This window comes from Aphelocoma coerulescens, chromosome 3, assembly GCF_041296385.1.
Source record: "Aphelocoma coerulescens isolate FSJ_1873_10779 chromosome 3, UR_Acoe_1.0, whole genome shotgun sequence".
NCBI classification, from domain to species: Eukaryota; Metazoa; Chordata; class Aves; order Passeriformes; family Corvidae; genus Aphelocoma; species Aphelocoma coerulescens.
This window is the reverse complement of record NC_091016.1, coordinates 53314016-53339784: the sequence shown is the minus strand read 5'-3', so window position 1 is coordinate 53339784 and position 25769 is coordinate 53314016. Positions and strand designations below refer to the sequence as shown.

At 36.3% G+C, this 25769-nt stretch overlaps 1 protein-coding gene across 3 annotated transcripts in view; it reads left to right on the top strand.

The window, feature by feature from the left end:
- Positions 1 to 25769, top strand: part of LYST (lysosomal trafficking regulator) — a 79043-nt gene that overhangs the window by 29906 nt on the left and 23368 nt on the right. For all 3 annotated transcript variants that reach the window (XM_069010313.1, XM_069010311.1, XM_069010312.1), the window contains exons 12-31: positions 823 to 1246; positions 2331 to 2475; positions 3252 to 3425; positions 4835 to 4995; positions 6368 to 6558; positions 8067 to 8312; positions 9833 to 10006; positions 10286 to 10435; positions 11047 to 11184; positions 12900 to 13098; positions 14308 to 14439; positions 16531 to 17173; positions 17615 to 17792; positions 18664 to 18833; positions 20241 to 20471; positions 21388 to 21554; positions 22025 to 22177; positions 23372 to 23563; positions 24102 to 24280; positions 25285 to 25491. In XM_069010313.1, the coding sequence (XP_068866414.1) occupies positions 823 to 1246; positions 2331 to 2475; positions 3252 to 3425; positions 4835 to 4995; positions 6368 to 6558; positions 8067 to 8312; positions 9833 to 10006; positions 10286 to 10435; positions 11047 to 11184; positions 12900 to 13098; positions 14308 to 14439; positions 16531 to 17173; positions 17615 to 17792; positions 18664 to 18833; positions 20241 to 20471; positions 21388 to 21554; positions 22025 to 22177; positions 23372 to 23563; positions 24102 to 24280; positions 25285 to 25491 (4254 nt within the window). The remainder of the gene's footprint in view (positions 1 to 822; positions 1247 to 2330; positions 2476 to 3251; positions 3426 to 4834; positions 4996 to 6367; positions 6559 to 8066; positions 8313 to 9832; positions 10007 to 10285; positions 10436 to 11046; positions 11185 to 12899; positions 13099 to 14307; positions 14440 to 16530; positions 17174 to 17614; positions 17793 to 18663; positions 18834 to 20240; positions 20472 to 21387; positions 21555 to 22024; positions 22178 to 23371; positions 23564 to 24101; positions 24281 to 25284; positions 25492 to 25769) is intronic.

Genomic DNA, 25769 nt, shown 5'->3' with positions numbered 1-25769 from the left:
TTGGGAACTCTCTTCAGCACAACAAATCAAGAATCCTCTCAAGGAGGCTGACATTGTGGTTATGGATGGCAGAACAATAATACTGTAAAATCTGAAGCAATTCCTTTAAAGTCATGAAGCATCTCACTTCTTCAGGAATGCTATAGTAGCAGGAATTACCTTCAAAAGTGTCCTAAGCTGGTTTGTGTAATACTGGAATCTACTGCTTGTGTGGGATATACTGCTGAAATAACTCTGTTGGTTTGTGTAAGAGTCTGTAGAAAAATACAAGTGGAAGAAAATAAGAAAATGACTGTGCAGTGTGAAATAGTACTAAACCAAACAAAGAGTCACAAGTCAATTTTTCCATGGTAGCTTGTAATTATTGGCCAAATTAACAAGAGAAACTTTTTTGGCATAAGGGCTCAGCTAGTTTTGCTACTGGTTATGCAAAATAACAAGTCGTGGCTTGTGTGTGCATTCTTAACCAGCCTCAAAACACAGGGTAAAAGGTGCAGTCTTTTTTTGCACATAACAGAAATGAGATAAGACTGTGCAATAACCACCTGCTGCGTTTCAGCTGATTCCTAAGTGTGGGAACTTGAAGTCTGATGTGCCCAGACTGACTCTCCAGAGCTTTGTTGGGCCACAGTCTGTTGAAGTTGCTACCTGATGCTTTTGCAAATGTGTGTAGGCTTGGATATATAAGTCCACCTCCCTTGGAAAAACATAAATCCAAGTTTAAATGATGAGTAGGCTTCTATTTAGTTGCATGATACTTGACTACATGGTGTGAACAGTTTCGCTTTTTTTTTCCTCATTTGTTTGGTTTCTTTCTTCTAGGAGATACTACTCAAGGGTGTATTGAAGATTGTAGACACTAATATTTATATGAATCCATTACAATACCTTGCCTTCCCTTTGCTAAATGGCACAAATTTGAGTAGCAGTTCCTCACAAAAATGTGCTGGCGCTTCCAACAGTAAAACTGCTGGACTACTAAAAAGAGCAAAGTTGTCACAGAGTAAGAAAGAAGCAGATGGTGAAAACTTGAGTCACCAGCTACTTTCTTCTTGGCATGTAGCCCCAATTCACTTGCCTTTAGTTGGACAAAACTGTTGGCCACACATGTCTGATGGTTTCAGTGTCTCACTGTGGTTTCGTCTGGAGTATGCTCATGAAACAGAAAATTCAACAGAAAAGGGGAAAAAAGTCAAGAGAAGAAGCAGACTCGTAGCTGTAAGAGAGAACAGCTTTGACAGCACAGGTGAGGATATAGTACTTTGTTTCTATTTAGGTAGCACTGAAGGACTCTGCTTACAAATATTACTAATCTATCTACCGTATACAAAAGTTTGAAATTTTATGATTGATATTAAACAGCAGTGGTAGTATTTCTGGTCTTTTTATGACTACTGTACCATATTCTTACAGATACAACATTTCCACACCTAGTGCTTAAATTAGATTAATGCCTGCTTCCTTAGAAATTTAGTATTCTCATTGAATTTGTAACTTCAGTAACATTTATGCTACTTCATGTTATGATGAAAATAGTAAATGCTGCAGCTGTGGTCATGGAGAAAAGGTGCTCAAGTTTATTTGATTTCATGTATTGATGATCAAGTCTCAGGCTGACTCAGTATAAATCCTCTTAACTCTTCCTTGTGTGTGCACCATGTAAATGCCAATAGCTGTGCAACAATTTTGTTTATACTTTTGTAGAGACTCGCTTGCTCCCAAACTGTTCTGAGCAGAATCTTTTGGATTATAATTTGTAGGGGGAAACATTTCTTATTTAAAATGTCTCCCACTTGCAACACTTGGAATACCTTTACTCTTTTTTCCTTCTCTTTGTATTTAAATAAAAGGAGGGAAAACTCAACCCTGTACCTTGGAACTCACTAGAGTTGCTTTTGTTAGGTCTGTGCTTTTGCTTGGTAAAGTAAGAATACAAGATACAAGATCATGCTTTTTAAGGGTAGGATGATTTGTGAAGAAAAATCTGAAGATTTCTTGGTGCATACTGATAGTTCAGCATAGGAATGTATTATGATATGGCATGTCAAAAGCATCATTGGTGGAGTGTTTTCAGCTCAGTGGATTTACATATTACAAACAAAACCACGTGAAGTGCTGAGTTAATGTTAAGTTTCAGTTTGAGACGTAGGTTTCTAAAGAGAATCAAGTGTATTAGTTAGCCCACTTAAAAAAAACAAAACCAAACCACCTTAATAAAAAAACCCCCAGTTCTATGCAGTACCTGAACTGTTTCTTTTCACGCTTGATATATGCTGTGAAAAGCATTGTTGTTGTATTGAATTGTAATGGCAATGTGTTTATATTTCTAGAAGAAACAAAGTCTATAGGAATGGAATATCCAAGCCTGGGAGATAAACTTGTTGAAGATGGCTGTATTCATATCATTTCCCTGGGTTCCAAAGCTCTGATGATACAAGTTTGGGCAGACTTGAACACTGGAGCATTCATATTTCGGTATGGTGTATTAGTCCAGAAGCAGTCCTGTGGACATATTGTATTGTTACTTCTAGTAGCAGCTTGCAGAGAATACTGATGGAGAGTAGAGAACTAATTTCTATAGTAGAGACATCTTGCACACTGATGAGGCAACATCAAGTAAGTGTATTGGATACAGATCTACAGGTTTATCAGCTTCAGCTGTTAAGCTCTGGTCTTTCATGTTTCATGTAGTCATTTATAAATAACTGCCCACAAGGTAGCGATTCAAGTTTTAGTGAAATGACACAATAAAGGTGTGAAGATGGAAAAGGTTTTTGCACCTGTAGGTTTTCACACCTCAGCTGTGAAAATTGCTGTTGTGAAATACTTACTGGGACAGTCTTGGTTTTAATCTTCTGAGCACATTTTAGCCCTAATTTAGTTCTCATAAATAATCCTTAAGTATCTTTGAAATGTGTCTAAAACTGCAATTTTAGAACACTTTATTTCAGTGTTCAAAGCACCTGCGTGTTTTCAATAAATTAAATATAACTTTTCTCTGAAATAGAGATATCTTTATCTTAAATGTAAGCAGATTTATGCAGACAAGTTAAATAACTAAGTTGAAAGTGTTGTGATGATTTCCCTAGGTTATATTGAGCACTCAAAATAGAACTGTGATCTAAAAACTACCTGTCAAAGTTAAGGAATGCAATCTTAAATTAACTGAGACCAAAATGAGTAGATTTGTGGCTTAAAATGCAAATGTGAAAACACACACCCTCATTTTTCCTTCTTTGCTGTTTGCATAGTATGTGCATGGATCCAAATGATGAGATGAAAGCTGGTCTGCTGGCACAGGCTGAATCTCCAGAGAACGTTTTCCTTGTGGGCAGGTGGCAGCATTTGGCATTAAAATATCTGCAGAAGCCAGAAGGCAAGAAAAATTTCCATGGAAAGCTGTTCCTGTGGGTTTCTGGTCAGAGGTAAAGAACATATTAGTTGTACCTAGATATTTATCTTCTTTCTTTAAAAGATATTGTCTGATAGGAAAACATCTGCAATATTTTGGTGCAAGCTGCAGTTGTGGCTGAGTAGTCTTCTAGGATAGGAGAAGGGGGTGTGTTACACTGCTAGGAATTCTTTAGAGGTATCTAGAATATTCATGGATTACTTTGAGAATTGTCAGTTTATACCATGGACCAGTGCTAACATGAATGCTTTTTTTCATCACAAATAAGTGAAAGAGGGAAGTACTACAAGATTTTGAGTAAAAGCCAAAATAAGCTATGGCATGAAGTTAGCAGTAGGCATAATGTATCTGGTTGAATCCAAATTAAGGAGATGTAGGTCAGGTACTGGCAATATTGTTGAAAGTAGGAATTAAGAGGAGTCGGAGAAAAGGCAGTCACTTTGTTCCACTGAGGGAAATGAATAGGGAAGAAGTTAAAAAATACTTTGGAGAAGAACTGACAGTGGGAGGTACTACTTCCACTGCAAAGTTAAGGTCCATGGTCCTAAGTGAGGTACTTGATACTAGGTTGAGTGGGCCTGTACGTGCATGATTTATTTACTGATTAGAGAAATATGAATTTAATAAATATCACAGTCTTTTCCCTTTCTTCCTAAAGTCCAAACTGTGAGGGCTATGTTAAGTCTGTGCATGCTGGTATTCAATAAAGTCCAAATATGGAGATATAGGAGGAAGCTAAAAATACTACAACGTTCTCCCCATGTGTAATTGTTGAGGCCTCTCTGTATATAGATTTAGTTGCTAGTTTGCTAATAGTTAGGCTCTTTCAGGATGCTTTGAATGACCTTTACAGTTCAATCAGTCTGTTTATGTAAAGGCACATAAAGTTAATTGGATGCTTTCTGAAAGCATCAGGCTTATTGCCTGTGGCTGTACAGCACACCAATTCTGACAATGTTTCCTGGTACAAGCAGATCCTCAGTGTGGTGTTTTCCAGCATATGTGAGCCACAGTTTTCATTATATGCTTTAGCATACTCAAAGGGCTTTGACTTGTTAGGAATAGCAGAAATGCTTGAAAAATTGTGGTATTTTAAAAGTGTGTATAGTGTTCATACCATTTCCACTTTGAGGTCAGAGGAAAGGAGGAAGGTATTTCAGAGCTAGGAAGACTTGATTTCATGGCAGCCCTAGCTGGGACTCTATTCATCTGTTCTGTGTAGTATTTCAATACATATATCATTATGTTACTGAGTCTTAAGGTTCCTGGAAGTTGAAGAGGACTTCAGTAATATAGCATTGATGACAGCATGGCTTTTCATCTACTGAATATTAATGAATTTTAAATGTAAGCTGGATATCTTAGATAGCAATTTTGATCAGTTCTTAATATTTGAACTTGTTTGTTTATATGTATTTTTAGGCAATGTGAGATTAATTTAGATTTTGCACTACCGAGGAAAACAAGCTTATCATCTGACAGTAACAAAACATTTTGCATGATTGGCCATTGTACATCATCTCAAGAAGATTTGCTTCGATTGTCGGGTAGATGGGATCTTGGAAATCTGCTTCTATTTAATGGTACTTTTGTATGCTTTTTTCTTGAATGAGTGTTCATTTCCTCTTTCCCCTCCAAAATCAAATGTTTATTTTAATATGTTGTTTAACATGCCAAGTTTTTACAGTAAAAACAACAATACACCCTTTAGCAGCATAATATATCAGGGAGAATGTAGGCAAATGTTTCAGTATTGGATACTTCCTAATGTGTCCTTCTGCCATATTCTCTTGCTTTCTGTTTAGTGCCATAATTGGCAATTTTTTCAGAATTTTTTAAAATAATACCTTGGGATAGAGGCTAGATAGTGATATTTGCTCTATTTTTTTTTTCCTTAAAGCACTCAGTCTCTTACCTGGAAAACTGATTTCAGTTACCTGCTGCTAGCTTCAAATCACTTGAAGCATATAAAAAAGTTAACAAAATCTGAACCACTGAATGCTCTGAGTTAAGCATGCTTATTTCTGGAACTTGTAGTGTTACTCTGGGTATTTCTTAGATGTATAGTTCTCCTCCTTCCTTGGGAAGTTTTATCTAGTATTTTGGAGTGTTTGCTTAATGCTGAAGGCTGGAACCCTGCTGCTTTGTCACCTGGCATTTCAGGTGCTGTGGCCCAGTCAGGACTACTCCACAAGCGAGATCAGTTTGCCCAGGGTGTGTGGTGCATACAGGTCCTGTATGTGTAGCTATGTATTTTTGTGGGCATAGGCAAGATACTTGTCATAAATGTAACCTGTAGAGTCTACATGGTCTGGTTGCCGTGTGCCTACTGCCTGCATAGCTGATGTATGCAGAGAGCCCTGGATTTGCTGCTGTACAGTTGTCATGCCCCCACACATCAGACCTGGGTATTTCTGGGTGCTTCTTTTGAGCTTGTGTTCTCAGGTCACAGATGACCCAAGATGTGTTGCCCAGAAAGGGAAGATTCATTTGGTCTTCTACCTCCTGTGGGATTTTTTTCCATTCTGTCACTTGTAGTGTGCTGTTGTTGTTGCATCCTGCTCAGTCACTACCCAAGTCCCCAAGACAATGCAGCATATTGTTTCTATCTGTAATCCTGCTGTGCTTTGAAAGCTTTGAGGAGGCTTGGATAGATGACTTTTTAATTTTAAAAAGTGAAATTACTCAGATGTTGATCTTCGGTTCATGCAGGTCATTTTCCTGGCTTGGTTTCAGTTGTCTTTGCCACTGAATTGATCTGGTCTGTGATGTGTCAGAAGTCACTGATCTACTGTGGCTAATAGCAAGCATTAGGCTGCACTGATTGTTTTATCATCAGAGCCTACAAAATCCAGTTGGTGATATTCCTTGTAAAGTCTCTGATCCTGCTAGCCAATGTATGAATTTTGCCTTATTGTATAGTCAAGAGCTAACAGATTATTATCTGGATTTTAGGTGCAAATATTGGACTGGAGGAAGCATTTTACTTATATACATGTGGCCCAGACTTCACATCTATAATGCCTTGTAAATATGGCAAAACGTTGTCTGACTTCTCTAAGTACATAAGTAAAGAGATTCTACAAAGTGAACAAATTAAGGAGCTCTTCATGACGAAAAAGGAAGTGAATGTTGGGCCTTTAATTGTAAGTTTCTGCTTAAAAATGGTCCTTAATATTTTAGAATTGATTAAGAAAGTGGCAACATGTTTCCTGCTGTCTCCCAAAGTGCTTCATTTGATCAAAGCAGAGAGGATCAAATCTTCCTCTCATTAAAATCACTGCAGGGCTCTTCCTACTTATTTTAATGGGAGCTGAACTCCACACAGGGTGACCATTTCATCTTGCTTTAGGTTGGGTTCTGAAAATTTCTACACATTCCAGCATCTATAAATAATACTGCACATTAAATCATAGTGGATAAACAGGCACCTCCAAAAGCTCTAGGATGGATACATAGCTCTTCCCTCCATTTGTGTAAAGGTAGCCAAGGACTGCTAAGTTAACCTTTTAAGATTAAAACTGAGAGGAGAAATGAAGATTTATCTGGCTTTAAGGATGCAAAAGAATTCATCCCAATTCCTTGAAGGTTTTGAAGGGAGTAAGTTTGCATCGAGTTTAGCTGAAAAGTCATTTTCCAGCTGGCAGATACTGCTTTTCTCATCTTTCCCAGCTGAAACATCCCTGCTGGATTCAGGTGCAAATATACTTAGGCTAGAGGGAGAATAAAATAAAACTTGCTTATCAGTGAAGCCTGCTATACTCTGGGAATTCATACGCTGGTAATTCCTGCTGTATGAATTGTTCCCACTAGAGGGATTTTTCTGATTTTATTTTGTGGGCAAAGGATCGTTCTGTCTTGATGTGACCCTTGTAAACAATGGTACTAAATTTTGAATAGGTTAAGAAGGAATGAATGGGATAAGAGCTTAACAAATCAGTCATGCAGTTTATAAACTTACTTTGCCTTACTGAACACCAAATAGCCAGAGAGAACTTGTGCTCAAGTGATAAATTAATCTTTGCACTTTTGCATAGAGTGCAAGCTGCTTAAATGAAATTATTTCTCTGTTCTAAATAACATCCAAATAAGATAATTTTACATGTGTGAAAATAAGTTAGTTCCTTTCCATAGGAGCTTTGGTTTAAGTCTCTTCATTAACAAAACTTGTGTTGAGTTTCTCTTACGACAAAGCTGAATAAAGAATAGAATTAAAGCAAAAAACTGGTGCAGTTTTTAATAAGCATCAGTATTTTGGCTTGCTACTTTAGAAAAGGAAACTATTTGCTCATTGCCTCTATATGCTCATTTTAAATTTTGTCAGTAACTTTGTTTTTTATGCAAAAAAGTTACGTGGTTCTTCAGATAATGAGAGGGGGATCCTTAGTGAAATTTCTTAGCATTTTCTCAATTTTCTATGCTTTAGCTATTGCATGAGTTTGCTAAGATTTGGAAATCCTGTTGCGTTTTAGCGTACATGCATCCACACGCAACCTCAGTGCATGCTAACGGTACAGTAGAAATGAACTGCCACACTTGTTACAACTTGCTGTTAGGTGACTTTTGCATTTGGCTTTTTTGTGTCCTTGGTGTGTGGAGTTTTTTGTATTAAATTTCTAGAAAAAAATTTAAACTCCTTTTTTTTTTTTTTCAGGAGAGTCTTGCTGTTGTTTATACCACAAGCTGCCCTGGTCAGTACACCATATACGAGCCTGTCATTAGACTGAAGGGTCAGGTGAAAACGGTACCTTCTCAGAGACCTTTCAGTTTGAAAGAAGTTCAGAGCAATGTATTGGACTCTCATCACATAAAAGCCCTTCAGCCAGTTGAATATAAAACTCTTCAGAGTATACTACATGAAATTGGAGGAACTGGTGCATTTGTTTTCCTGTTTGCTAGGGTAAGGGGAGGGGTGTGTGTATCTGTTCTCCCATATAAAATTTTCCTTGCATCTTAGGTAGAAAATCATTGTTCTAGCTGCCTTGCTCTAGTCTGCATGTGATGCTTTTCTGTTAAAGAAAACTTGTTGAAAATATCTGTGGCATAAGACTGCATCATGCAGGTTGTCTTAAACTTGGAAATGTAATTATAGTTCTATTGCATTATGGCTTTTATAATATTGCCAATATGTAAGATGGGGTGTTACATTCTGATTTAGAAATGAGGCTTTTAAATATCAAAAGAGATTGTTTTTAAGGGTGTTGTAGAACTGATGATATTTTTGGTCTCTGTTTTGAGGCACCTAAATTCATTACATATCTTTAACCACAGGATACTCAAAATGCAAGTATGAATAAATATGAAACTACATGGTATGCAAAGCTTTATTTTTATCTAATGACTAGTGAGAACTTTTTGGTGATAACTGTTCAGCTGTGTTCAAAGGCTTATCCTAATAAAGATTGCAATTTGAAAAATAGGAAGGCTGTAACTTAGTTACTGCTTAACTGTGGCCTTTACATGGAGAGGCTAGTATTTGTGCTCCAATCTCTGAAGTACTGCAGTTAATACAAAATACTAATGTAGGCCTAAGACTTGTCTGATTTGTGTGCCTCTGGCATTGTTGTGAAAGGTATGGCAAGAGTAGTAACAAATGCACATTAGATAATGATTATAAAGACACTGCCTGTTGTAATTTTTACCACTGATAGTGAAATCTGAGGAGAAAATCCTAATCCATGTTATTGTATTATGTAAATTTATGCTAAGTATCTTCTATAGATCCTGCTGAAGACTGTTTGCATCAGTAAGGCAAGCAAATAGATCAGCTGTGAGACAATACAGGTCTTATAATACAGGTGTATAAATGTGTAAGTGCAGCAGAATTAACAGGTACATGTCAAGGGAACCTATAGGAACTGAAATTCCATTAATGTGAGATTTCATTCTTGTACATTTTTGGTAAAAATAGTAGTTGCTCTTGGGATTCAAGAATTGTAGAAAGCAAAAAGGGGGAAAAGGGTTCGTGGTCTTCATCTATTAAATTGCTTGTCTCGTTATGGGTAAAATAAAACTTTAATGTTTGACATTTACGGCTAGACTTAGTCTAGAACTTCAGGAACTTTTTTATAGCTTTCCTTAAACACTTAAGAAAAATACTTTTTTCAGGGCAAACAGTTTATTCTAATTAGTGGCTCATGTATTTCATGACCTTGTGACTTTGTAGTATGGCAAGTACCTTCTGCTTAAAATTTATTTAGAACAGATTTTTTTCTTAGAAAGGGATTTTTGTAATGTGACTTCTATTTCCATAGCAGTAATTTAGCACAGTAGAAATTAGCACCTCAAGCATAATACCTGCATGTACACACATAGACAAAAGAGATTTAATCCAGAAGCAGTTATTCAGGAGTGCAGCAAAGCTTTTTTTTCTAGATGTTTCTCACTTAAACTATCTCATTAAATTTGCCTTTTCCTCAGGTAGTAGAGATTAGCAGCTGTGAAGACACTCAAGCTTTAGCACTACAACTTATACTATCTTTAACAAAATACAATCAACAGAGAATACAGGAGATGGACAACTGTAATGGTTATTCTATGATTCATCGGGTGTTGATCAAACCAAAATGCATTGTTGGATATCGCATGCTGAAGGTAAAGTCCTCTTTTAAACCTGGTATTTGTTCAATATTAGGACAAAAAACTTCTCTGTGATTTTAATTATATATTTGAAGCTGCTTTTACAAAGGCAGAACAGTGATTTGAAGCAAGTTTGGTGTTGACCAGGTAGATATGTCTTCCCTATCAAGAGTATGCTGTCTCTTTAAAGATGTTTTTTTATAAATTGGATAGAACAAATGTTTTTATAAATTGGATAGAACAAATGTTTTGTGTTTTGATACTCAAAAAAAAAAAAAATCCCCCTTTTTTAAGACTCTTCTTGAAGGATGCTGCAGTGATGAGATTCTCTATATAAATGAAAATGGGCAATTCCAGCTTGACCCAGATTCTACTGCAGTTATTCAAGATGTACAGTTGTTGGAAAAGCTGCTGCTTGACTGGAAGATATGGTCTAAAGCAAAGGTAAATACTTTAATTTTGGAAATACTTCAGGTCTAAAATTCAATATTTAAAAACAGTATTATCAGCTCTGAAATTAATTTTAGAAAATTGTAGTAATTAACTAACAACTACTCCTCCAGTTACTAACATGTAACTGGAGAAATTAATGTTCCTTGTTTTTCTTTGAATAGCTGTTTTAATATCAATCTCCCATTATCAATGATGGAGGTAGCCTTAGTGTATTAAATCTGTAAATGTGATGCATGCATATGACTTCTAAGTTGAATTGATAAATTTTTTTGTGGAGAAACTAAGGAAGACCTGTTTTCTTTTGGAGTTAAACTGTTGAAAATAACCATTCAGGGTTAATATAGCTAAGAATGTACAAAACTAATTTTAGGCAAGTAATTTTTTTTGTAGCTTAATCATTAAAACATGCTTAATTTTGTACAAACATGACTTTTCTGATTAGTTTCTAACCTGTTCTGACCTGACCACTTGCAGTGATTTAGTCATCTTAGGTGTAAAACTAACTTGACCTTGTGTTTATCGTTTTTTGTTGGTTTTTTTCCCTTGGTGTGTAGACTCACAAATATATTTTTGAACCTACATTCCTGTTTTTTGTTTTTCAGCAAGGTGTTTGGGAAACCCTGTTAGCAGCTCTAGAAATCCTTATCAGAGCTAACCATCACCAACAGATGTTTAACATTAAACAGCTATTGAAAGCTCAAGTGGTACATCACTTCCTGTTAACTTGTCAGGTTCTGCAGGTACTTCCACTCTGAAATCCTACTTTGTGTTTGGCAAATACTCATTTTTATTTGGGGAGGGTGGTGTAGAAGGGACTAAATTCTGTAGCAAACTTTGAGTAGACTGCCCTCTGCGCTTCCAGACTACTTCCATCTTCAACAGATGTTGTTGCTGTAAACTGGTACAGTTCCTTACTGGGTGCTCTATTTACTGCTGGACAGAAGGGGCAAGAGCTTGTAACCATCTGGTGTGATTTGGAAGCCTAGATACCAGGTTACTTGCACAGCCATACACCAGCAGGAGCTGAAATGAACTGTCCCTTTTATGTAGAAACACCTGAGATGTCTTGTGCTGGTTCCTGTCTTCGTTACTGAAAACCAGATACTGTGCAGTGAAGCTGTCTGTGCCATATCTCATCAGAGCTAATGGGGCAGCGCACCTGTAGTGCTTAGTCTGGGCACTCATCTTAAAATTTCAGTACAGTAGTAGCTTCTTCCCTGGCATGGAAATAGCTATGCCAGAAAGGACTTTAGGGAAATGCTTCAGTCCTTTGATAAACACTTCTTAAGAACATGATTTTGAAATGGTTTCCTGCTTATAGTACATGTATCCATTTGTGAAAATATGTATTGTAATCCCTTTTCTCTACACTCTTATTTTCTGTCTTGCATTCCTTTTTATTCTGTGTTTCTCACTTCAGTACATGAAATGTATTTATTGGTTTTTTCTCTTTTAATGATTTTTAAATATATATATTTTCATCATTTTAATATCTGTAAATTTTTTATTTCTTCATTTTTATGTGGTTTTCCTTCCTTTTGGAACTTTTTAGTGGTATAGATAACTTCTGAAATTGTATATTAGTGCAAATGCCTAGATATAGAATGTTTCATAGTATTTCTTCTGTCTTTTTTGCATATTGGGGAAAAATTAATTTCTTGATTAAAAAAATCTACTCAAATTGGTCAACAATGACTTGGCAATTTTGTGATGGAACAAAGGTGAAACTACACAAATTTTTTTCTTTCAAAAAACGTACTCAAATTAACTTCACTTAATCTATTCCTACAGCAGTCTCAGTTAAGGTGCTTGGGTATCAAAAAAGAGGTAAATTTGGAGAAGTTGGAAAGAAACAGGATAATCACCATGCTCACCTTACAGTGAAGTTTCCCACAAGTTTCTTGAAATTTTGTTCTAAAATCCATATACATAGATTTTTTTCTGCTAGCCATTGTCAAACTATATAGAATGCTTGATCAAGCTGAAGTTATAATTATCAGTGAATCTCAAATGTGTATGTTTATAAAAAGGGCTGCTGAAGTGGAAATACAAAAGACTCAGTGTGGTACTATTCAGAAAGTTATTAATATGTTTGAGTTACTGCTTTTGGCAACTATTAGTTTCTCTACAAATATGTAATCGAATGATAATAAACTGTACTTTCAATGGTGATTCATATCCTAAAGTTCCAGCATTTCTTGACAGAGCAGTATAGTATGCAGATGTTCATTTTTCTGAAAATCAACTTGCATAATATCTGCAATATTTGGTGCATGATGGACTTAGATAACATTCAGGAGGTACAGTAGCTCCTCTCAAAATTAAAGAATACAGCTTTATTAGTTGAGCTTCTTTTCTTGTCAGTTCTACTACAGCATGACAATTGAAAAAAAAAAAAAAAAAGACAATTTGTCAAATTAAAATAGCTTACAGTTGTACTACTCTTTCTTTCTAGGAGCATAAAGAAGGATACCTTGCATCCCTGCCTCGGGAGGTTTGCAGGTCATTTGTGAAAATAATTGAAGAAGTACTTGGTTCTCCCCCAGACCTGGAATTGCTGACACTGGTCTTTAATTTTCTCTTAGCAGTTCACCCTCCCACTAATACATATGTTTGTCACAACCCTATCAACTTCTACTTTTCCCTGCACATAGGTAAATATCCCACATTTAACTAGAAATAAACAATAAAATAAAAATCTTGTCATAAACTAGTATCTAAAAGAAAAAAAGATGGGCTGTATTTTAATGAATATCTATTAAAAAATACTGAACTGTTGGAACTTAATACTATAGCCTAGTTTTAATTTTCTGAGACAGGTTGCAGTTAGACTTTGTTTGCTTGGTTTACTTTGAGAGCTTTCTTCTGTCTAGATAATTTCTCTGGTAGTTATGCCTTTAACTTTCTTTAAAGTTTGATGCTGCTAAATAGAATGCTTAATCTTAGCTGCCTTTCTGGACACATTTGTCTGCAGGCAAATTTAGAAAAAACATCTAGCTGACCTATAAACGGAACTTCTTTCAGAAATGTGTTTTTGGTCCTTCCTGCACTTCTTTCTTGTTTCCTGTTACTGAATTCCTAGAAAAATAATCAGCCTGAGGAGCATTTTTAGCAACTGATTAGTTGCACTGCAGGATGTCATTGTCAGGCTCCATCGGTTCATTGCATACAAGCTACTGGCAGTGCTTGTGGGCTCTGAGGAGTGCAGACCCTAGAGCAGCAGCTGCTTTAATATATCTGTGCTGTATGATCATGTTGGCAAAATGATGTGAGCTTTAAAAAATATTTCTTGCACTTCTTAAAAATGTGAAACAATGTATAGTTCATGCTTTAATATTAGCACTGTACAACCTAAGCTATAATTTATGTAAACATGGAAAGCATCATCCAAGTTTGAAATTTTCTCCTTTTGCAAATACCTGTGTACCTCCAGTTTTAGTGATCAGTTTCAAAGGTAGCACAGTTATGTTTATTTGTATCTGTCTTCTAATACTAACTGTCATAAAATTCGGAGTAAGGGGAGAATGCATGTTTTGATACTTGAAGCCTTTTTAGGCTGTTTGAGAACAGTCACCTGTTTTTGACATGACAAAGTCAGTCGTCAGTGCTGGTATGTCTGCAAGGACTGTCTTTAAATGTAATTGCTTTAGTACATCATAATATTTTCAGTGTTCTAAAGTAAATTTTGAAGTTATATCACTAAACCAAAAAGTGCTTTTTCTCAGTTGTTTGGATTTGAGCACTTCTCATTAGCCTCCAGTGATCAGCTCAAAATATAACCTGGCTACTATGAGTCTTCATTTATCAGCAATGCAAACATAAAAAGTTTTTTTGTAACTTCCCCCCTTATCTTTTCTTTCTAGATGGCAAAATTTTCCAGGAGAAAGTTGAATCACTTAGGTACCTGAGAAATTCCAGCAGTGGTGGGAAGTCAGTAGACAATTCTGCATTTGTGATTACATCTCCAACTGGATTTACAGCTTTACCACTAGAAGGTAAAACAATACCGGAAAAACAAGGATGTTAAGACACACTCTTTTGGCAAATGACTGGAATGCCTTGAAGTGTTACTTTCCCACAGATACTTCTTACAAATCTCCCCCTGTCCCTTGGAGCTTGATGCCCGAGCAGCAGAATAAGAAGGATGGAACAGAACATGCTACCTAAACTGCTCCTCATTCTTAAGTGAAACAAATTGCCACATTGATGGCTCAGGCAGTGAAGTGGACCAGATAAGCAGAATCATTTCATTTGTTAAACAGACCTGCTAGAGATGTATGAGAGCACCCTGACCTGGCAGCAGCTGAAGTAGTGAGCCATAGGCAGCTATCTTATCTGGGTAGAAAGCATTAAGCTGATACTTTTTGTGCATAATCCTTCACATCCATCCATGTATTTCAGTTCATATGTGACTGGCTGTATTCTGTGTATCACAATGTAACACCTTTACAATTGATATCTTGTTGCTACTTTGTTTAGGAAAAGGAAATTGAGTCTTGAACCACTACTTCAGTTGAAACAATGATTATTCAAGGTTTTTTTAGTCTTTTTAGTAAAGCGGTGGTCTAAAGAGCGTATCACAGTACTAAATTGTGTATGCAATCAGTCCTTTTCCCATATGGAAAATGTATGAAATATCATTCTTCTAAGAGTACTTTTTTTTTATATCAGTATTTCCAGATTGTTGTAGCTGAATAGAGATTATTCGTATGAGCCAGAGGAATACTCAAAATAATGTTTTTTGTGAAAATAGATGTTTGAGTGTTTGTGCTTCCTAATTTTAATTTCAAAATTATATAAATTATACATTTATTTATATAAAATATTATATTTAATCAGGAACTGTAATAGGACAAGGAGTAATGGGCACAAATTAAGAGGGGAAGTTTAGATTAGATATTGGAAGAAATTTTTCACTTTGAGGATGGCAAGACACTGGAACAAGTTGCCCAGGGAGGTTGTGAATGCCCCAACCCTGACAGTGTTCAATGCCAGGTTGGATGAAGCACTGAGCAGCCTGGTCTAGTGGGGAGGTGTCCCTGTCCATGGCAGGAGGTGCTGGGACTAGAAGACTTTTGAGGTCTATTCCATCCACTTAACATTGCATGATTCTATAAAATATCTGAACTTGTATGTGTGTTAAATAGCCTGCTACCTGCACGTGGTTTGCAGTTTGTTGCACTACCTGCTAATGTGTGTGAAAGCTTGACTGTAAGACTGTGGCAGCTGTGTAGATCTCCCCTGTTGTGTGAAGGCCAGCTTGGTCAGGCTGTGTTGGTACGAGTATGTGTGTATGTATATTCATGCATTTCTTTCATATATATCTTGCTCATAAAAAAATACATTCCTGATGCATCGTCATTGCATTAGTACTAACTGGTTCATGGTCTTCAAAATACTTGTGAATGAAAAAGCTCCTCTTCCTAGACTAACAGGAAACTTCTTCTACCAGTCTTGTATACAGACTACTTCCCCTCTTAAAACTATATTTTGTTAAAGACTTGTAACATACTCTGAAAGTTTGACTGTTTCAGGTCAATAGGTGCAGTTAAAAGCAAGCGCTGTTAAATAAAACATGCACTTATTTGTTCTAATTTGAAGTATGTGTAAAACCTTAGTGCAAAAGGGTTGGTGAGTAGTATTTTGATGTCCACTGAAATACTGCAGATTGGACCTGTTACACAAAGCTCCAAATAGAACAACCTGCTTTATTTGACCCTGCTTTGAGCAAGGAGTCTGGTCTAGACACCTCCAGCTCTGCCCTCCACCCTCAGTGATTCTATAAAAGTTCCTGCTGAGGGTTAGGTGAAAGGATCATAACTTAAATATAGAAACTCCAGTATATTGGCAAAAATTACATTGCATTTTGTTTCTTTCACCTTTGTGACTTGCTAAACATATGGCTGCATAGTAGTTTACTATCTCTACTTTGATTAACCAAATCTGAGCTGTGTTAGGCATTGAATCAGTTTTGCACATAAAATTAACTTGGGTCACTGCAATTTAAATGGATGAAGAGCATAACATTGAGAGAAAAGCTGGGTTTTAGTGTGAAAGGAATGCTGAACTTATCCTTATTTCTCTAGGAAGCACTTCCAAGGCTGGTGTACAGCAGAAGGTAAGCTCTCAGGCACCTAGAAGGCTTTCTAAAAGCTTACCAGCATCACCTACTTCCTCACCCCAAGTTCATCGAAAAAGACTTACTGAAAGAATGGCAAGCAGTGTGGATGACCTGCGGATCACTGGTGAGCGTGACTACGTTGATCTTCAGGGTAGAACTGGTTTTGTAGAAAGTTCTGAAACTATGAGGAGAGTACAGGAAGAACTCTTCCTTAGCAGCTGTGAGTCTGCAAAAACAGTTTGTGACTCAGAGCTAACATCTGCTGAAACATTTGAGGATATTGCAAAAGAAGTAGAGTTATCTGAAAATGCTTTAGAGAGTAAAGAAGCTGATGCAGACCTGAAAGGTAGTGAAGCTGGCGGTGCTGGTGCAGCTGAGGCATTGCTACGGCGTCCAGACAATCTGAAAGGACTGCCTTCGTTTCAGAAGGGTCAGAGTAATTTTGCAGGATTGGGCTTAGCATTCTCTGTTCTTGGAACATCATCAGCCATTGCTCGCTGGCCAAGCTTTGCTGACCAGAAGAATGTACTTCCTGAAGACTGGGACAGTCTTGCTTTTTCTTCAGCTAATGAGAATACCCCAAAACCATCTGAAAGCCCTGATGACAGGTAAGCGCATAAAATAATAAATTAACATGAGCTTTAATTTCACAGTTCTTGCTCTTGATGACTATTCTCTAGAATTTTGAAGCCTGAAAAGTAAGGGAATGTTTCTAATGGCTCTCATACACAAACTTTTAAGCTTTTAGTGTATGTTGTTTCAGTTTTTGCTGCATTTACATAAAAAAAATTAAAAATCAGGATTTTTGCTATGTACAGTAGAAGTGGGAACTGCTCACAAAAAAAGTAGTTCTGGTCAGAACTACTTTTTACTATCTGCCATCTAAAAATAAGTGTTAATGAAGATTGGTAGTATGAATATTGGAGAAGTGATGTCTTCCAAATTTCTAACCCTAACCTCCTTCCTGTCCCTCAAGAATTACAACTTTGCATTTAATTTTCCCTGCTGTAGACCATAAATAGTGGTAAAACATATTCCTCTGTTTTCAGATGTGCAGAAGACTATCTTGTGCTTATCTGTTGTGGATTATATGATCTCTTGCGTGGAGTTCTCCTAATCCTACCAGATATCATGCTAGAAGATGTGATGGACAAACTTATCCAGCCTGATTATCTTATAGTTCTGGTGAACCACCCATCTCCTCTCATACAACAAGGAGTCATTAAAGTAGGCCTATATCAAATGTTTTTTGATAAAAAGACGTGAACTGGCATGGTTAACATGTTGGAAATGTGATGGGTTTTTAATATTTTTGTTAAGCTTTCTTCAATTTTCTCCATCTATTTCTGAATTTTAAGATAAGTTTCCACCCCATGGATTTTAAAAAAAAACCCAACCAAACAAAGCAACATAAACACAGACTCTTTGAATAGATAAGCAAAGTCTATAACATAAGTCAAATGCCTTAAGAGCTTATGATGGCATTGCCAATGTAAATGGAAGCAACAATGTAGAAAGTCAGTGGCACAAAACACAATGCAGTAGGTAAAAAAGTGCTTGCACTTTAGTTTGGCTTTTATCAGAGTTGACTTTGAGCTATTCTGATGAGTCATTCACACATTTGTGGACTAAAGATGGAGTTGAGGCTTCACAGCATTTTCAGAGATTTTTGTAGTATTAAGGACAGTATTCCTTAATGTAGATGAAAAACTTTGAGTAGATTTTATTTTCATTTGAAAAAGAGTAAGACTGTATGGCTTTATTGAGAACAAAAGTCATGCATGCATTTGCATGCACACCAAAAGTGCAAGATGGAACAAATATAAGAAGTTTGAGTGTTTATGTATTCATTTGCTAACTGTTGTGTGATTGCATCTGCCCCAAACTTGATGAAAAACGTAAGAATCTTCATATCAAAAATATATTATCAGATGTTGATTGTAACAAGGACAGTGTAGATTGCAGTTGCAATAGTATAATTGATGTTTGCAATCTTGAATTTTAAAAAATGTTATTTCAATCACAGACAACAATTAACTTTTAGGGCAGTTGTATTAAATGTTTAACTCTTACACCATAATTATGCATTTATTTTTAGTTGTTGGATGCATATTTCAACAGAGCAAGGAGGGAGCAGAAGGAGAAGTTCTTAAAGAATCGAGGCTTCTCTTTGCTAGCCAACCAGCTGTATCTTCATCAAGGGACTCAGGAAGTTGTAGAATGCTTTTTGGAAATGCTTTTTGGCCGCTCTGTTGGCTTGGATGAGGAGTAAGTAATGCTGTGTTTTTGTCCTGTAACAATATGTGAGTTAAAAGCAGTGCACTTTGGTCAACAACCATAAAAAAAGTTCCTTCAAAACTATTTTGGTATGTTTTGCTTGCTTAACACTGAAATGTATTAAAATCTTTAGGGCTATTGTGTGGCCCTTAAACTGTTTGCAGGCAGCTACATCTGATGGAGGCTGTGAGCTGGGATCTTGTAAACACTCAGACTTTGAGTGCCTCAGAGGCCTTTGCACTCAAATGTTCTGTAATCAGTTTAACTCTGTCTCTGATCCTACATGATACTGATTTGTATCCTTAAGTAGTAGTCACTAGACTTCTGCTCTTGGATTTTGGAAGGTGATTAAGGAAAAATCTTGATGCCACGCCTGCTTCCTGGTCTTGGCTCTAAATTTAAATGACTGTCCCTTTTAGGGAAAATCCCAGAGATACCCCATTTTCATGAACCAAAGAGCCACCTCATATTGACAGTAAAGGAGATTCTTTAAGCAGACAGCTGTATAAGTAAATGATATATTTTAGAATTAGTCTGACTACTTAATGCTTGTGCAGAAATCACATGTGTAAATATAATCAGTGCAAAAATCTTCCAAGAAGTTCCTTCTCAATTGCTGCCTCTGCAGGATTTGTAGCCAAATTACTTCTGCCTCTTGACCTGATCTTCACCACTCAAAAACTATTCCTGTTTAACTGCAATGTTTAGTCATGGCTGCTTAATTTGCCCCAAAGCAGACAACTGTTACTTCTTCAGGATTTATTATGAGGCTGGAAAAGTAATTCTAATGTCCCAAATTTTTAGGATTGTGTATAATAGTCATATGGTAACTATTATAACTAGGCTGATAACCTTACAATAGTGACACAGTTTCTTAGTGCACCAGTAAAATAAGGTCTGAAGCACTGCTTTGCATTCTACAATCACAATAAGCCAGGTGCTAAATGTAATTAAACTTCAGCAGCAACAGATATAGGATATCAAACCTGACAGTCAGTATATTGTTATATTGATGACAAGCTGTATTTGTTTTCTTAATAGTGTCTGTGTTGGTTGTAATAGTGACTATTGGAAAGGTGATGCATCCTTTTTCTACACTGATTAAAAACCCCTCTATTTTCATGAAATCTATATTGTAGACAGTTGGTAGTTAGCTGGAGCATCAGATTTAATTTTTAGGCACTTAATTTCTTTGAGGCTCTATGAAAAGTTTATTTTTCTCTTACTGGATTTTTTAGTAGATAGGTATTGATTCTACAGCGAAATGTAGGAAATTACCATGGACATCTTTGCCAAATATACCAGTACATGATATATAACTGGTATTCCAGTTGCATGTACTATTTTTTTTATCAGGCTGTTCTCTAGGATGCCACTCACTCATATTTCTGATAACAGATTTGATCTGGAAGATGTCAAGAATGTCGGACTCTTTCGAAAATGGTGTGTCATTCCTGTTCTGGGTCTAATAGAGAATTCTCTCTATGATAACGTTCTGCTGCATAACTGCTTCTGTCTCCTCCTGCAAATCATAAATTCCTGCTCAAAGGTTGCTGACCTACTGCTTGATAATGGTTTGCTCTATGTGTTGTGTAATACACTGGCTGCTCTCAACGGACTGGAAACAAAGTGAGTATTGTTTCTGTTGCTATCTATTCTAGGCACAGCCTTAAGGCTCACAAGAAATTACTGTATTGTATTTTTTCTACTTTCTAAAATTATCAGACAGCATGTACAAAATAATACTGGGTTTGAGCTTTTTAGCTTTATTTATATCTGTAAGTTAAAGTTAATGTTTAGATAGTCAGTTCAAACAATGGAATATAAAATGTTCTTTCCATACCTTAAACATTCGAGGAAAATGACATTTTAAAATGTGATTTTTCTCATACTGTCTGCACTTTCAATGCTTTTCTTGATAAAACTGATCAGTAAGAAAAAGGCCCAGGAAATTATAGCATTATACTGTGGTCAATATCAAAACTGAAAAGTCTCTCCTGTACTCTCTGTGATTTAGTATTTGAGATTTTGAGTAACTTCAATGACTTTATTAGCTATAAAGATTCTGTACTTTAAAAAAGGTTATAGAGAGAACAAAAGAGAGACAGGGTTTTCTTATTTTATTCCATTAGTTGGTATCCTGAAGAAATGGAAAGGTTTCCTTTTTACCTCAATATAGTTTTTGTTCAGCATGGTTACAAAATGAGATTATCCTGGTATTTTTTTGGGAGATACAGAATTTCAGACTTGTTCTTTAACTTAAAAGTCTGATAGTAATACATCATTGCTTTTCCAATAAAACTGTGCTGCACTCAACATTAGAATACTTCAAAAAATTTGCAGGCCTCCAATCTGCCAGAGTTAACACTGAAGAAATGTCTTGAAATATAACTTTCTAGTCTTCAGCAGTAACATTTTTATATGAAGTACAATATAATACTAGGTACAGCGGGCAGAAGTAACAAGGGGAATAATAATGGGTCTTGTTAAGAGTTACAGTCTACTAGAATTGTCATGTTTCTGGTAACTACAACTTTGTTTGCAGCATTCCCTTGAATGACTACAAGTTACTTGCATGTGATATACAACAGCTGCTGGTAGCAGTTGCAATTCATGCCTGCAGCTCCTCAGGTTCTCAATATTTTCGTGTTATTGAAGACCTCATTGTGCTGCTGGGTCATCTTCAAAATAGTAAAAATGCAAGGATGCAAAGTAAGTTCTCTGCTAATTTTTGGGGTCATGGGACTGGAAAAGTAAATCCCTTCCCCATTGTTTTTTGTTTAATATTCCTGCTGAGGGAGAAGGGGGAGTTTTCTGGTGATGCATCTTTCTCTTCTAAGTCATACTCAAATTAGTAGTTTTCCTTAGGAGCCTGCCTTGTGGTCAAGAATTGTGTACTGCTAATCTGAAAAACCAGTGACTGTAAAAGTTCTTTACGGATATTTAAATGGAAACATTCTGTGCAGTTTCATGTAGCTTGTTTTGGAGTAATCAAATTCAGTGGCTTTTGTATGAGAACTCATTTCTGTAGTGTTTGTATCTGTGAGGTGACTTTGTGTGATTCCTGTGGAATCTTGAGTTTTATAGCTCTTGACACATTTTGACTTGTTACAAACATCTGGTAAAAATTCTTGAAGAGTTGTAAAGCAGGTCGTGTATACTTTTTATGCCTCTCTCTGTAGATATGGCAATTGTTCTGCAGTTAAGAGTTCTTCAAGCAGCCATTGAATTAATAAAAACCACAGCAAGCCAAGATGCTCAGGAGCAGGCCAATTCAGCCCCATCACCCTCGGCACCACATCGCACAATGTTTCAAAAGCGCAAAGGCATCGCGGGTGAGTAGCAGAAGTGTCGCATTCTTGTGCTTTCTCCTGTATGTATTACTTGATGGTTCCATGAGATTACCTTCTTTTGGGATTCTCTTACATTCGCAAGTTGCTTAGTAAAGATGCTTTTAAAGTGATTCATAATGCTTGTAATAGCCAACTTCACAGTAAGATAATGCCAAAATCAAATTAGTGCTTCTAACTAACACTGCTATGATGTGAGGATTGCTTTGTTGCTACAGCTTTTCATTAGAGATCATCCTGAAATAAATACCTGCCACTCCAAATTTATACTTGGAAGTGCCACTGTGGTTGTTTTTAAAACCTGTGTTCAGTTCTAGCTTCAGCAGTAATACTTTCCCAGTATTCAATAGCTTGTCAGTCCTTCTGTAGAGGTTTTGGAGTTCTCTGGCTGTAAGTTGATTTTGTATGTTTCTTATAAATGAAGCTGCATTAAGGACTTCACAGAAGATACAATTTAACAACCTGTCAAAGACTTATTATTCCCTGTTTACTATGGGAATGTTTCTCTTGAGATGGTCATCTTTTGAGAACCGCCTCCATCAACCTAGTGAAATGTTATATACATCTATATTAAGTATAGTGAAAATGTTTTTATATTAGTGAACTTGGTAAAGCACTAGAGGTAAATAGAAATAGTTTTTTCCAAAAGAAGGAAGTACAGTCAAGGCCTGCCAGTTCATTTCAAGAAAATTCTGAGGAATATTCTTGTAAGTTAGATACTGTGCTTCTATTAGTGGCAATAGGTATGGTACAAAATGCGTTTGATATGTCTGGCCCATCATTTGTGCTGATGAACCCACTCTGCAATATGTGATATTTTGTTGCATCACTAGTTTTTAATCCTTTATCCAATTTATACAATAAAAAGAGGAATAAAAGTAGTGTCTTCAAATGTTTTTGCACAAAAATATGGAAGTTATACAATGAATCTGATCTTGAGACTAACTCATTTTGTGGTACTACTTATTATTTGAAATTTATATATTTATTCTCAAAAAGCTTTAAAAATTAAAAATAAGAAAGACAAACACCCAGTGACACTTCTGTTCCCTTTGATCTTGATGTATTTCAAATGTTAGTTTCCTTAAATGATGTGAACTCTTTGGATGAAAGCAGTTGCTGAGTAATTGAGTTTTTCTACATTTTAGTAGAATTCTATTCATGCTTCTCTCCTTAAAGGTTCCAGGAAGTTTTCACTTGCTCAGTCTGATGCTCTGCTGGTGAAAATGCGCTCACTAGCAAGTGAGGAATTCAACATGATGATGCAGCGGAGAATGAGCCAAGAAAATCCTATCCAAGCCACTGAGTCTGAGTTTGCACAAAGGTTACAGAGGCTGACTGTTCTGGCTGTTAACAGGCTCATTTATTTAGGTAGGATTTCTTTTTGTTTGTTTCTGTTTTGCTGACAAATGAATTCTTGCTTTTGCAGTGTTGAAGTGTTAGGAAAGTCGTACTATTGACACAAGTTTAATGGATTTAGCCATAAAACATCATTCTCTGTGATTTGTTTCTCAGTATTATGTAACTGGCAATCTGGGTAATGTTTTTATCTGAATGAACTGAACAAGTTGTTTTATTTCTACATTAGTCCATTTGTGTGTTAACTGCCTGAATTGTTACCTGAAGATTTAACTGCCAAAGGGAGCATCTGCTCTCTTAATGCAATTTTTTAATGAAATGGCTACATTGGTTATCAAGGCTTGATGACTTTGAGAGCTAGTTCAAATTCTGCAAAAGCAAGAGAGAATAAGTATGGTAAATATATCAGCAAAGACAGTGTTTGATATAATTAATATATAAATATAATCTTATACTTTCTCCTGTATTGTACAATCCTTTAAATATAAAGGCTTGTAGGATTGTTGTGCTTGAGATGGTACTGATCAATATGTACCTCTTACATTTTAAGCCTCTACCGAAGAGTGCCTTGATGTACTGGGTATAACAGAAAATACAAGTCAAAGCAGACTTTCAGCATCCCAACTGGAAGTTCCTGAAGAAGAAAGCCAGCAAGAACTGACTAGCAGAATAAATCCTTTTCTTAAAGAAATGGTCAAAATGTTGGTGGAAGGAATCAAAGTATCCACTGTAAGTAATTAGATGCTCTCCACATTGAAGCGTATTTCGTAAGATTCCTTTATTAGCAACTTTCATGCATAGTGTATTCAGTCCATAAATTATTTTCTTACTGTGTCTCTCCATTCAACTGTGGCATTAAAAACCCTGTTCAGCTTCCCAGTTACTCTGCAGTTGTAAAATAATAAATTGATCTGTTCTGATTTTTTTATCTTTACATTTAGCAAAATTCTGCTTGAACAAGAACACAAAACTTAAGTAGACTTTCTTGCACTACGCAAATTTGTTTGGTGTTTTAAACTTCAGCATTTAGGTTTGCTGAAGCCTATAAAACCAGATCTTCTGTGCCTCCACAGGTGGTGATTTTCTGAACAATTTGTGTTTATAGTATTTTTTGGAGTTGGGAAGGAGAGATTTCTCTTTTTTCAATTCCTTCCAAAGGGCTGAAAGTCTTCTCTTACTAACATACAGGTGTTAGCTTGTCAGCCTTTCCAAGGTGATCAGTTTTTGCTTGGATAATATGAAGTGTGTTATTACTCTTTCTTAGGTCATCTTGGTAAAAGTAGTTCTACATAATTTTCTTTCTATCTCAGAAAAATTACATTTGATAGGTGGATTATCTTTCCATTGTGCCATACTTGTAGTACTTTTCAAAGATGGCAAGTTTCTTTTTGTGAACACACATCTCCTTCCAATGCCTGGTTTCTAATCTTTTGAGGTAATCCATTCAGAAACTGGTGATTAATGTAAAAGGACTGTTGATTAAAATGAGCAATAAAAAAACCCCTCTGTTTTTTAAATCCTCTACATCACAATTTTCACTTTCTGGATTGTTTTAGTTGCATGCCTTTTAACCCATAATAATAATCACTGCACTAAACTAAAACCCTTATTTTGGTAGATAAAACTTTGTCTTGTATTTTGATCATATTAACTGTGTTTATTTTGTAATGTGAAAAACTTGGTAGAAGTAAGCCCTAACTGTGTAATATTAAAAGGTTGTCTCCATTACTAAGGGCACCAGCAGAATGAGCACTCCAAAACAGCAGTGGAACAGGATCCTCTTGTTATGTAAGGACGCATTCCGTACGCAACTTGGGAGGCTTCTCGTGCATAGCATGTCTCCTGTAAGGCCGCTGCAGGAGAGGAAGCAGGCTTTGGAGATGCTACATGAAGTAAACCACCAAGAGATTTTGCGTGACTGTCTTAGCCCAACTTTGCAAGTAAGCTCAGGAGCGTTTGAGAGAAGTTTTTAAAACCTCTATTCAATTGTTTTAGATTTTACAGTTATTTAGAACTGTATGTGCCTAGTTGTTCACTGCTATTTTAGCAATGTTTAGTGACTGACAATTGGCATACAAAAGGCCTGCACGTACCTCTGCAGTTGCTGTGCTGTCCTGAAGACAGATAGAATTAAGTCTGGGTATGTTGATGCTGTTCTGCACCTTCCCTGTGCAGTGTAGAGACAAAAGGTGATATGAGTTTTAACATGAAGGATTTT